The sequence below is a fragment of the Cricetulus griseus genome, chromosome 3 (genome assembly GCF_003668045.3).
Source record: "Cricetulus griseus strain 17A/GY chromosome 3, alternate assembly CriGri-PICRH-1.0, whole genome shotgun sequence".
NCBI lineage: Eukaryota > Metazoa > Chordata > Mammalia > Rodentia > Cricetidae > Cricetulus > Cricetulus griseus.
This window is the reverse complement of record NC_048596.1, coordinates 66,588,563-66,601,741: the sequence shown is the minus strand read 5'-3', so window position 1 is coordinate 66,601,741 and position 13,179 is coordinate 66,588,563. Positions and strand designations below refer to the sequence as shown.

Here is a 13,179-nt window from a genome sequence, read left to right as displayed (position 1 = left end):
GAGGCAGCTACCCCAGCAAGGAAAAGCAAACCTGAGTCTTCCTTCCATCAGACGTCTCAGTGTTGCAGCCGGGGCTCGTTCGCACACATGATTTATGAACTAATTTAGCATGTAAGGAAACATCTGCATTTTGCTTTTATCATCTTGCCAGCAGACAGGCTGAAGACAAGATGCGTACTGTAGACTTGTTTAATGGGGCCTTAAACGTTCCCTCTCACTAGCCTGAGCTTACACAAGGCTCTGGTTTCAGGACTTGTCTGATCTAACTGACATAACACAAACAAACACAGAAATAAAGCGCTCCTAAACACGTCCGTACCACAGGGACAATTGGAATGGCCATAAAATCCTTACTGCTCAAGTCCCCCCAAGAGCATTCTAGTGGCCAGGACTGTCTTGGAATTTGGGGAATAAAAAGGTGACTTGGTTATTTAATACTATGCATCCAGACTGGCCCCTTTTATTATATACAGTTTTGAAATGTTCATTTAGAGGCACATGAACTTATAAGAATATTTATTTTGGGAAAAACATCAAAGTTGGCTGATGTTCCAAGCAGAATTGTAACCCCCACCCCCCACACACATATACACAAAAAGATGACAGTCAAGTCCAAATTCCTAAAACTGTGACTGTGACCTTCTTTCGACCTTGTCATTGGAGATCTGGTCCTTGCAGATATAATCAAGTTAATATGTGGTCACACTGGATGGGTGGACTTCAGCTCAGTATGAGAAGAGGAAATTGGATTCAAAAGGACACAGACATAGGAAGAAGGTCATGTGAAGACAAAGGCAGAGACTGCAGGGGTGCATTTATGAGCCAAGGAGCACCAGGGATGGCCAGAAGGCAGCAAAGCTGGGAGAGGGGATGTGGCATGTTTTGCTCTGAGCCTCCAGACAGGCCTGGCCCTGCAGGGGCCTTGATTTTGACCCCTGGTCTCCAGAACTCTGAATGAATGTATGCTCATGATTTTAAGCCAGCATGTTTGTGACAATTTCTTATAGCATGGCAAGAAAGTAATGCAGGTATGCCATGATCCCTGTGATACTGTGGCCATTGGCGTGGCATAGGCATAAGGGGAGGAGCCCAACATGGTACCTGCTACTGTCTGAATCTGTAGTACCTTCCTCCTGTGTGTGAAAGGCTCAGTCCCCCAGCTTGGAGACTTTAAGAGATGGGGTAAAGTGGGCGTTTTCATGTCACTGGAGGTATGCTCTTGAAGGAGACTGTGGGATGCTGGTCCCTTCTCTCCTTTGCTGCCTGGCTACTGTGAGACGAGCATCTTTGCCCCACTTTGCACATCTCACCTTGCCATAAGCCAAAAAGCAAACCCCACCTTCAATGATGCTAACTGAGCATACTGAAACTTCAAAAACTGAACCCAAGTCAAGCCCCTTCTCCTTGTAAGTTGATTTGTCTCAGGTGTTTGCTAGAGTGATGCAAAGTGAACAAATACATCACCATACTGAATACGCTCCCTACAGTCACAGGTCTCTGCTGCTTCCTGCACAAACTAAAGGCTGAAAATGGAGATCCTCCAATGCCACCCTGTATGTGTGTGCTCACCGTGCTTATCTATTGACATCGGGATTGGCAGCCTACACTCGGACCAAGAAAAATCTTTAGTATCTTGCATGAGTGAAGGTGCCGAGGAGATATTCCCACTGTGGCTGCCATTTGGTCTTCACAGCACCTTGAGACAGCTGTGCCTGAAACAGAGACTCTTTGTTGAGCTAGAGACCTGACAGTCCCATAGAGAACACACCTAGACCAAACCTGTGACTGTACCCAGCTTGAAACACTAGCTAGGCACACAGTGTGCAATGGGCCAGCCCTTTGCACATCTCTCTGGTTGTCTTTGTTTATCATCCTGGAATGTGCCATGGGATGGAATCAACAGGTTATTTGCCAGATCCCTCTCATAACAACATTGCATTCAAATGTGCCCTTGCTGGGGTCTCTAGAAAGCTTTCCTGAAGTGCTCTGTCTGGCAGGAAGGAGTCAGTCAATCCACAGAACAGGACCTGATAGGAACTTATTACAGAGGCCCTCTTCTCTGTCTCCTACAGCCACCTCCTCCTGAGATCTTGGTAAGCTTGCTAAGCTGTGCTTTATTGAATATGGTTATTTTCCCCCAGAGGACTTTTACTCATAATCATACTCCTGATTTCACCACCTGGGGGCCAAAACATTTTCCTAGGAAGAGAGACCTCATTCCTGTATTCACAGCAATAAACCAGAGGCTTCTCCAAGTCTCCTGATTTTAAGATTTGGGTTGGCAGGTCCTACATAAGTGCTATGATATTCCAGTCCTTGCCTTCATTTCTTGTTATTCTTGCTAGTTCAAGGGCCTGTTTATGAGGTAAAGAAGACTGAGATCAGTGTTGCTCACAGTGATGTTCCCAGCCCCCCACATAGTGCTGGGACCAGAAAAGGTTTCTGCTAACTCCTTTTCCTATGAGTGTGCCCTGCCTCTCAGGGTTGACTTGACCCTGGCCTCGCAGTTCTGGGCAAGCTGGCCATCCTTCCTCTGAGCTCATAGCAGGAAGAGGTCTCAAGATGACAAATGTTGATGCAGACAAGCTGGAGTCAACTTCTCGCCCCGAGGTCTGTTTTGCAATCTATAAAGGGCAAAGGAGATTGCTTGCAAGCATCCGTTAGGAGCCAAGAATTTGAACTTGCTATCCTGGCTCCTACAGTGCTGTGGCTCCTTTCCCAGCTAGAATGGTGAATTTGTGTCCCGAGTTATTTCTGCTGAGTTGCATGCCCATATGTAACCTCTCAAAATGAGCTGGCTCCCAGAGAAGGCTTCAGGATACTGAGGTCTGCGCATGCCAGTGGCATCATCTGAGATCATCATTTGAGCCTTTGGCGAAGGCTCCAGGCCTGAGGATACCTGTCCCCACTCTATCCAGGACTCCTGAGCCACCTGCAGCTTACCACTAAGAGGATGGGGAATAGTGAACTGCTTCTTGTGGGCACGGACAGGAAGTGGGCTCTGCTTCTGCCCCAGGTTTTCCGTTTGCTGGGCTTTCCTTTGCTGTACCCTGTGCTTAAGCTTTTGCAGGCGTTCTTGTGAGCGAGAAATGAACTGGGGTCTACGGACTTCCAGTGCTTCCTAATTGGGAGAAAGAAGAGATTTTACTTTTTAAGAGAAGGGAGACCAAGAAAAATCACATCTACACATCCATCTGATTTACTCAATGGGAGCCAATCAAGAGCACAACAAACCTCAGCAGGCAAAAGCCACAGTGTAAATCCATGTCATCATCTCCCCCCTGTAATTATGTGTAAAGATGGAATGGGGACACTGATGAAAAGCTGATGGAGGTCAGTTCCAGCCAGCAGCACAGAACCCACTGCAGCAGGACCAAACAATAACTAGTGTTGAAGCCACTGAGGACCAATGGCCAACATCTTTCCATTTGTGGATTAATGCTGCCAAGCCATTCACTACCAAGGAACCCAAATCTGAGGGTCCTGTAATACGACATTCTAAGAGACATGGGTGGGGCTAGAAGGCAGCTGCTAGAATTCTACATACTCCTTTCTGCTGGGGTTGGAGTCTTAGGAAGCACAGGCACTGTTCTGACATGGAAAATGGTGCCTTTCAGAAGTTCTGTCTGTGGTTTACAGGAACTGCTTCTCCTGGGTAGAAAGAGACAGAAGTCTTTGCTATGCAGAGTGGTTCTGTGAACTTCACAGGACAGATCAGCATCCTCTGCATCTCCACTGCCATATCAGACACTGGGGAAGTCACTTGTACCCATTCTCTTCATGAATGCCTGCATAGGTTCTGCAAGTCAGTTGTCTTTATTCTCATTAGACAGATGTAAGCAATGAGGCTCAAGGTATTTTAGTAGACAATGTGCTGATGCTCAGCAGTATAAATTTCTCATGTATCCCCTGCTGTCATTTGTTGTCCCAACTTCCTGGTTCTTGAATGTCTCTGCTCAAATTGTTCAATTAGAAAATATGCCTGCAGCATCCACACACACTTCTCCCAATAGGTCCTACTGGGTTTTCTAGGTCAACCAGAGCATCATGGTACCTCACAGATTGCCTTGTGCAAGAATGAGTCCCACATGGCTATCTCTATGTGAAGTTATGCAGGCAGACACATGCCACGTCTCAGTAACTTCGTATCTCTCACAGGCACTGTCCTGGGTCTGCCTACAGCAGGAGCTCAGCACAGGTTTGCTGGGTATGCTGCCAGGCTAGATGTGCTCCTTAGTCCTATTCACCTCCCTGCTCATTGGGGGCTCAGAGAGGAACACACTGTGAGCTCCATCCCTGTCATGCATGTTCTCCTGGTAAATGCACTGCAGGCCATCAGCTACTGAGTAACTGACTCACCAGTCACTGAATGTACAGAAGCTGCAGGGAATGGTCAAGGCTGGAGACAAAGCCCTTAGAAGGCCCTGCTGGCCCAAGTGTGATTGCTGCTTTACTGTTCATGCATTTGAGCACATCTTAGAGGTTCTGGATTTGGGGGACACCCTGGATGTTTTTTGCAGGCTCATCAAGGTCCAGGTCTACAGCAGTGAGCCAATGGAGCTTTCTTCACATTCAGGGAGAGGTGCACCCCATAACAAGTGCCTTCCCCCAAAAGTGCATTTGACTATGTAGAAAGCTAGTGGCAGCAATTTTCTCCTGAGGTAATCCACCCTGTTAAATATTATAACTTTAATTGATATATGTATGTTACTTCTATAATCGGAGAAGAAGCTAAAAGAAAAAAAAAAACTTTCACGTCCTTCAATCCATGACTGCATGATTTCGGAAGTCCCTTGAGTCTTTCTTTCAAAGACTATGCACCCTCATTGGTCTATGGGGTGTATAGAGACTCTCATCTGAGAGGGATCTTTTGAAAATCAAATGCAAAGTGACCCTTGTGACCTCTGGACACCCTTTCATTACTATGGTCATGGTTGAGAATACCAACAGTTCTCATTCTTACCAGGCAGAGTTATATGTCATTCTCTCCAGGAGGCAAACAGCAGTGGTTAAAAAAGGTTAGGGTGGGAGGGGCCAGTGACAAAGACAAGGGACTTGCAGTCTCAGGCAGAAGTGAGGTCAGGTGCATGCCACACTCCCCGGGAGAAACCTCCCCTGGGATAGAGTCAAGCGGGATGGGGAGGAGTTAAAGGCTTTACCTGCAAGGTCATGGAGCTTCCTAGCAGATGCTTAGGCTCAGAACTACCTTCCAATGGGTCAGAGCTCTGTGGTCCCTCTGCGGTTGTTGGAGAGGGCGTCGCTGGTGAGGGCTCAGGTGTGAAAATGAGGTCCTCGTGCTTTTCACATTCCTTTAGGTTTACAACCAAGTCGCAGCATGTATAATCTAGGAAAGCAGATTTACAATCCATTTAGAGGGCACCCAGCGGCTCCCCTGCCCAGCTCCCAAACATAGGAAGACACACAAGGCAATTTAGAGAATAGAAATATCAGTGAGTTGTTAACGGGCCTTGTTAAGCTCATGAGATCAGCCTCATCACAGAGCTTCACAGCTGCCCTAGTCACTGCGGCAGGCGTCAGCCCGAGTCCATGACTGGATAGTTAGGTGCTCCTTACACTGCAGTGTTTAGAATGCCTTTGCTCAAAATGAAAGGAGACTTTTCTAGTCTGGATTTCATATTAAGTGTGTCCCGTGTAATTATTACAGTTCGCTTGCTTCAAGACATCATATTAATCTGTCTTGTGTTTGCCACACTAATGATATAATGACCAGGGATGGTGTTCAATTATGTATCCCTCCCCTTAATTTTCTAGAGTCGACCACTGGCTTCACATAAGTAATCAGAGGGTTTTCCTCTCAAAGCTGGTGGGGCCCTTTCTTGGGGCTGTTTTAGCTTCCTTTTATGGAAAGGGTCAGACTATGAGTGACCCCTTAGCATCCCAGGTAAGGCCATCTCTGGGCTACCTCCTGATTAAGCCTTGGTCTCAAATGCAAGGATAGGTCCTTCCATCACCTTAGCCCACCCTTCCCCTCTGACCTCCTTACTCTCTTCTGTGCTTTCACAGTCCCAGCCTCACTTAACTCCCCCTTTGTCCTAACCCAGCATCTTCTTGCACCAAATGGCCTCTGACCTCCACTAAGTGCCTTTGGTTCTGCTTCCTGGCAAATCCCCACCTCCAGGCTGAGTCCTGACTATCAGGGCCTCTCCTTCATCCCTGCTGCCTCCATTCTGCAGCATCATCAGAAGGCAGGTTTGAGGATCATGTCTTAACCTCCCTTCCAAGCCTCAGCCACAGAGTCAATTGTGTCCCTTAACTGCAACTGGCACTGTCATTGGCACTGGGTGAGGTAGATCTGGGGTCCTGGTGACCTGCATAAAGCTACCTTCTATCTGCTTATGAGGTGTGACTTACCCACCATGTTTACTTGTTAGTCCTGCTCTTTCTACCCTGCCACTAGATATCTCCATAAGGCCCGCATGTGTGACTCATCCCAGAAAGGCACTGAGATATTTATGTGCATCAAGAAAGAACCCGGTGGCCACCGCCCTCACTCCTTACCTTTTGGGGACTCCTTTTCTATCTCAACAGCACCATCTTCCTGCAGAGAGGCACATGTAGTTTGTAAAGGGCAAAAAAACCCAGACAAGGGGATTCTGGGTGTCAGGAAGTACGGGTGCTGTTTCTCTTGGGGCTCAGGAAAGATGCTAGCCTGACCAGCATTGCTTGGTGGACTGTTCCCGTCAGGAGGGAGGTGTTTAATGGGCTTCTGTCCCACTGGGGAAGCCTGATGGGCCACTTGTGCTTTTCCTTGCTGCTCCTTGCTGTTTCCAGAAAGTACTTTTGTTTCTATTAAAAATAAAATGAGAGTTGACTCTAAACATCTGATGAGGCTGCCTCTCAGGTGCCTGATGATTGTCCCATTGCTCTTCTGGTTAGTGGGCTACAGCAGGGCTTCGGGGAACAGTGGGTAGTTGGAATACCTCCATGCTAGCAAACTTAACATGTGGTCAGTGTCCTTGACTCTGAACTGGAGGTTAGGAGCTCTGTTTGTATACACTGTTACCATGAATTTGCCTTCATTCGTATGTATCCAGTTGCAAAGGGACTGTGCCCCAGTGGTGTCCTTGGGAAGTCCCATTATTTTTCCTGTCATGCTCGGCAGAGTAGGGGATGGAGCATCTTGAACTTGGGCTTGACCCACAGTACCTAAGTTCAAATTCCAGCTCTATCACTTAAACTTACAGCTTCATCTATAAAATCTAGGTAGGTGACAATAGAATCAGTGAATAATAGATTTATTCATTTGCTCTATCATTGGGTCTTACATAACAAATATAGAACTAGAATATATACTATAGAATGTATTCAATTATATTTAGTATACCCAAGAATATTATTTATGTAAACATCGAATATTAAGATAGGTAACGAGAAAATAATAATGCCTAGAGCATCTGATACACACTAAGCATTGGTTTAATCCTATTATTACAGATACTAATCTCAAGATGTGTTATAGCAGGTGCAGAGGCGGCAAGCAAAGCCTCATGCCTCTCCAAATGCTGAGGAAAAGATGGATCTATAGATGTGTGGCACATGCTGCTTCTACAGCATGACATCCAGTTCTCCAGACACCTATGTTCACCAATCAGGGACCAGTGAAGGAAGCTATATGCATCTGTACCTTGCAGCAGCTTAAAGAGACAGGTGTTGTTGAGTAAATGTATACTCACATTGCAACTGTATTGTTCAGCCAACAAAGCAAAATGAGGCACATTCATAGCAAATGCTTCTTTGCATAGGATATCTCTGGAGAGATATGATGATGAGGGGAAGGGTAATGCAGGCCAGGAGTGGGAATGGAAGAGACACTGTCTTTCTGATGTCTGTTTAATAGGTTGGTATATAAAAAAAAAAGCTAAACTTTCACAATTTCCTGTAAGTTTTAAAAAGATGCCTGTTTTAGACAAAGTCATGACTCTTCTTGAGTTACCATCACCCCATGCTGATGTCCCTAAAGGAAACAGCTCCACCGTAGGAATACCCACTGTAAATGAAACAGGCCCTTAAATGTTTATGTGTTAAGGCAGGGAAAAATAGTGGGTACCACTAGAGTAATGAAAGCTAGGAAAGTCACAACTCTGCCTTCTCAAGAGTGTCCTACACAAGAAAGAATGGACCCATGACACTGGTGCTCTGAGGATGTCACAGGTGACCTGTCAACAATGTCCCACTTTCTATAGCTTGCTTTTCCCCTATGTATCTGAGAATACCTGATTGTAGGTAAAACTAGGTCATGCAGCCTAGTGTGAAAAGCACCAATATCAGGGTGTAGGATTCCCCCAAATCACCTTTATGAATTTGGGGTCCAGCCCAGAGCAGTCTAGTTGGTGCTTTTGATTCCTGTTCACAATGAGGGCAAATCTGTGTTCCATATGCTTCTTAAGAAGAACTCAGAAACATTCCTACTGGTCCCAGGCCAAAGTGCTGAATGTGTGGCAGCTGCTAGACCTTGTTTTAGGAGTGCAGACATCCCCACATACAATAAAGCTGTATTTTGCTAAATTGTATGGAAACATGTTTATAAACCTTTACTCCAAAAATCACCAATTATGTTTAATTATAAAATACTGTAGGCAGAAAATGGCCTATAACAGTCAACCTTCCTACATGGCTTCCTTTCATTAGAAACTCAGAAAAATGTACAAAATCCAATTAATTATCAGGGATACAGTCTCTGTCTGCCTGCTAACAAAGGCCATCCATGTTTGAATCAATGTATTTACTTATAGGTTTATGAAGAATAAGTCAATATTTCTACCCATCTAGTATCTGTCTTTTCCTAGCCCCTCTGTCTAGATGTTCTAACATAATCAGTGTGAGTTAAATGCTTCATTTGTGACTTGAAGGGGTTACAGTTCCAGAGAATAGAATACAACTTCTATATTGGGTAACTTATTGACCATATATCTCCTGTGGATTCTATAGATACCCTGCTGATAGTGTCACTTTTGTGAGTTCTGAAACATGGCCTTGAACACCAAGCCAGTGAGAAGGGCCCCTAAATATTTATTTAGGGGAAAAATGAATGGGTACCACTGGAATAATGAAAGTCAGGTGATTCACACTCTGTTTTCTCAAGTGTCTGCTATGCAAGAAAGAATAAACCCATGACATGGGCCTGCACAGGCAAACAGTATGCATGGCCTTTTTGTTGCAGATCCTGGGGAGGATGGACTTCAAGTCCTTTAGTCATTCCCTGTACTCATTTTTTTTTTTTTTAAATAGTTGCGACTAAATACCTAAATACCTAACAGAAACAATGTTTGGAAACAAGGATTTATTTTGTTTCACAGTTTGAGGAGCTAGATCCCCTCAAAGTGGGGAGGCATCATGCTGGGGCTGGTTTGGTGTTAGACCATAGGACCTTGTGAAGCAACTTCCTCATATTTCCCCTGACCAGGAGGAGAGAGAACTCCAGTCAAAAGCAAAGCAACCTTTAACTTTCATGTCCAAGCTCCATGACCCTATATATCCCAGTGAGGCCTTATATCCTAACACTTCTACCATCTTCCCAAATAGCGCCCCCACCTGGGGACCAACTATTCTAACATACAAGCCTGTCTGGGACATTTACACCCACACCATGAGTTGGTACCTTACTACTACAGGCTCTGCTGTTGTATGAAAAATCTGAAAAAGCAGCATTTATGCCCTATCTTGTGATTTTTGCTTTTTGAGTTTATAAGTGGGAAGGCTTTGGCACTACACATTTCTTTCAAACAGAAACACCATCAGATTCCTTTCATGGCCTTGCTTGATTCACCACAGCATCGAACTGAGAACCAGGTGCTCAGCCTGATAGATACCCACTAGAAATGCAGATGCAGGTCCTGCAGAGAGGACTCAAGCTTGCTCAGTGGGACTTTGCAGTCCCCTCTCTAGGCACCTGCTTATGAGAGAAGGCTGCTGTAGAGGAGAAAGAGGGGCAGGCTTTTTCACAAGGCATGCTAACACCTCCAAGGAGGAAGGAAAATGCAGAAAGGATGGTGGCTTACTAAGTGCCCAACTTCCCCAGCAGCTATGTTTGCTTTATTCTTTTCCTTTATGTCTTCAATTGCAATGCAAGGAGATTGAAGTAAAGCAAAGCATAGCTAGCCTGTGGCCACTGAGAAACAAGAGGGTCATAAAACACAGAATGAGCTCTTTCCATGGGCTCCCTCTCTCCTTTGTTCTGCCCCAGGCTTCATCCTTTGGCTGGAAATGGGTCTCCCTGTGGGTAGTGCTGCACACCCACCCAGAGCAGACCTCTGCTTAAAATAGGGCAATAATTGCTTTAGCATATTTCTGCTCAGTCTCTACAGAGCTTGTATGACATCCCAATGAAGATGCAGGGAAGAAAGGGGCAGGGAAGCAATGAAGAAATGGAATAAACATCTCCCCCCTGCCTGAGAGGCAGGGGAGTCCTAAGCTATGTCACCTACAAGACCTTCAAGGTGATCCAAGCAGCAGAAAGAAGCAGAGTTGCTACCATTGGGGAGAGAATCAACACAAAAGAAATGGGAAGAGAGCTGGAGTGATTCAGTGGATAAAGTATTTGCCATGCAAGTGTGAGGACAAGAGTTAGGATCTCGAGAACCCATGTAAATGCTGGCTGGGTGTTACAGTCAGCCTGAAATTCTAACGTTTGGGAGGCAAAGATGGTGGAATCTCTGCAGCAAGCTGGAGAGTTGGTGGACTTAACTGAGACTATCTGGGTTCAATTAGAGACCCTCTTCAGTAAGCAAAGTGGAGAGGGGCTGAAGAAGGCGTCCACATCAACTGCTAGCCCCTGCATACATACAAGTGTACTGTATGTGTAAGCATGCATACACAGGTGAATACATACATCACAAACACGAAAGGGGGTGCTGCAAAGGTTGGGTAGTATGCAGAGGTGAAGCACACTGAAGAACCCTTCCCCTGCAGGAACTAGGCTTCCTGGGGATGCCAGCTCTGCTCTAGACAGAGAGAAACTTTCTTCTACCCACACAGATATAAGCAGCTTTTCTTTCTGAAGGAGTAGATGAAGGGAGGAGGGACCAATGACCAGAAAGGACAGACTTGTAAACGGTATTTGTGGTCACCAGCGACTGCAGAAAGAGCCTGCTCCCTGTGGAAGCCAGGCTGGGTAGCAGGGCGGTGAAGATTTCACTGTGGTGTTTGGACACAAACGGAAAGTCCAGGAGTAAGACGTACTGTACAGTGAAAAGAAAGAGATGGAAAACCCATTGGTATTATTCAAAGGTTAAGTTTCATGCCATGTGGAGAACTGTGTATGCAATTCGCACTTACTGTAAGACTTGTATACATAATGGAGGCAAACCAATAACGTATATTTCCCTCAGAGGGTGACCAGAAAGTATGCTGCTTCTCCTAGAGGTTTGTGAGATTAATGAAAAAAAAAAAAGTCTAAGCAAATAAAATGTATACAGAAGGCAGAAGTTGCAATGCACACTCACACATTTGTATGTACACCCACTCTCGACAATGGGAGCATCTTTACTACATTGCAAGCACCATCAAGACACATGGTTTTGTCAGCTATTAAATCAGGCTCTGGATCCCCTCAGTTACTATCTCTAGAGCTCCAGTCTTTCCACAGTCCTTATCCCAAAGCACAACACTTCTGATCCAGAAGCATGTAGGAAACATTTTTAGCACTGGTCACATCTGACGAGGTATTTTAGTTTCTCACTAAAATCTCTTTCCATTAAACTATCTTTTCCTAAACTAAACTAAACTAAACTAATAATAATGATAATAATATTCCACAAATGCTGACTTTCAAAAATCTGAAATTTAGAAAAGCATTTAAAAATTAAAACACTGGGCTCAGAGTGTGGCTCAGAAGTAGAGCTCTTGCTTAGAGTATCCAAAACACTGGATTCTACCTCTAGAAGTATTTTTTTCCTTAGGGCCAGAGTGGTGGCTCAGAGGTTAAGAGCACTGACTGCTCTTCTGGAGATCCTGAGTTTAATTCCCGGCAACCACATGGTGGCTCACAAACATCTGTAATGAGATCTGGTGCCCTCTTCTGGCATGCAAGCAGGACGCTGTATACATAATAAATGATTTTTTTAAGCTATAAAAGCTGACATTCTGAGCCTCTCTGACAAAATGCCTACAGTGGCTGCATAGGGCAGGTAGGGCCTATTTCCTGGGCACCATATGTGACCTTTCCCTTCATTTCTTTCACTGTCATGCTGGATATACTGTAGAATTAAAGCCATGCTTAGGCTTAAGGTCTTGGTGGTCCACACACAGCAAAATCTGGGTGTTGCTACAATCAGTCTCCTTGTGTTTAGAACAATACTCACAGCAATATCTGCATGTTGCTTCTGAAAGTAAACCTGTCATGGACAAATACAAGCCCCTGTCACACAATGTGCCTCCTGCATTAGCAAAACCAAGGCTCTTGTGTAGAAGCTGGATTTGGCAATAATTTGAACACATCCTCCATTTCTACTTTTATGGAAACAAGAAGCAAATGGGCAAATGAATGCACATGGCATGGACTTAATAGTGAGCATGAAAAGAGAACTCCGAGAAAGAGAACCTTCACTTCAGTCTTACCTCAAGATCATGGTGCTTAGCCAGAAACTGCCCAGCTTTGTGCCGAGTGATAACGAGAATAAAAAGGACTAAAAGCATGATTTGGAATGCTAAATATAGATAACCAAGATGGGGCCTAACCTGTGAGATATAAAACAAAGGATTTTTATAATGCTTTGATGGATCTGATGACAGACCCTACCACCTAGGACAGTTTTCCATTAAGAACTTGTTATTTGTGGCAGCCTGGAGGTCTGGGGCCGGGAAAGAGACAAGAAACATCTGCTTATCATGCAAACCCTCTGTCCACTCCCACTCCATCTCCCCACTAGTCCTTCTAACCAGCAGGACCCCATGTCCCCCATTTAGGGTAAAAATACTTCTGAGGACCCCATGTCAGAAGGGGAAGCAGATTCTGAGATTGGAGGATTCCCATGCCAAAGACTTTGCCTGGGCTTCTTAGTCCTGTTTGGAGCAAATAGAATGCCTCCAGAGCAGCCAGAGAGCTTCCTGACCAGGGTTCCCCCAGTTTCTAGCTCTATCACATGCTTCAGTCATGTCACCCCAGACAGCTGGAAGCATGTTCCCTGCCCACAGCCTCTTCTAAGAGTGTCCTGCCTTCTG

General features: G+C 45.2%; 1 protein-coding gene across 3 annotated transcripts in view; it reads right to left on the bottom strand.

Moving 5' to 3' along the window:
• The window catches only part of LOC100768118 ((E2-independent) E3 ubiquitin-conjugating enzyme FATS), a 79,455-nt gene that overhangs the window by 22,318 nt on the left and 43,958 nt on the right, over window positions 1–13,179 (bottom strand). Inside the window, exons 2-6 of one of the 3 annotated variants that reach the window (XM_035442145.1) lie at window positions 11,196–11,198; window positions 6,520–6,807; window positions 5,997–5,999; window positions 5,160–5,344; window positions 2,944–3,121 (exon numbers count right to left, since the gene is read on the bottom strand). In XM_035442145.1, coding sequence (XP_035298036.1) covers window positions 2,944–3,121; window positions 5,160–5,344; window positions 5,997–5,999; window positions 6,520–6,807; window positions 11,196–11,198 — 657 coding nt within the window. The remainder of the gene's footprint in view (window positions 1–2,943; window positions 3,122–5,159; window positions 5,345–5,996; window positions 6,000–6,519; window positions 6,808–11,195; window positions 11,199–13,179) is intronic. The other 2 variants (XM_035442144.1, XM_035442146.1) reach the window with 2 other exon arrangements.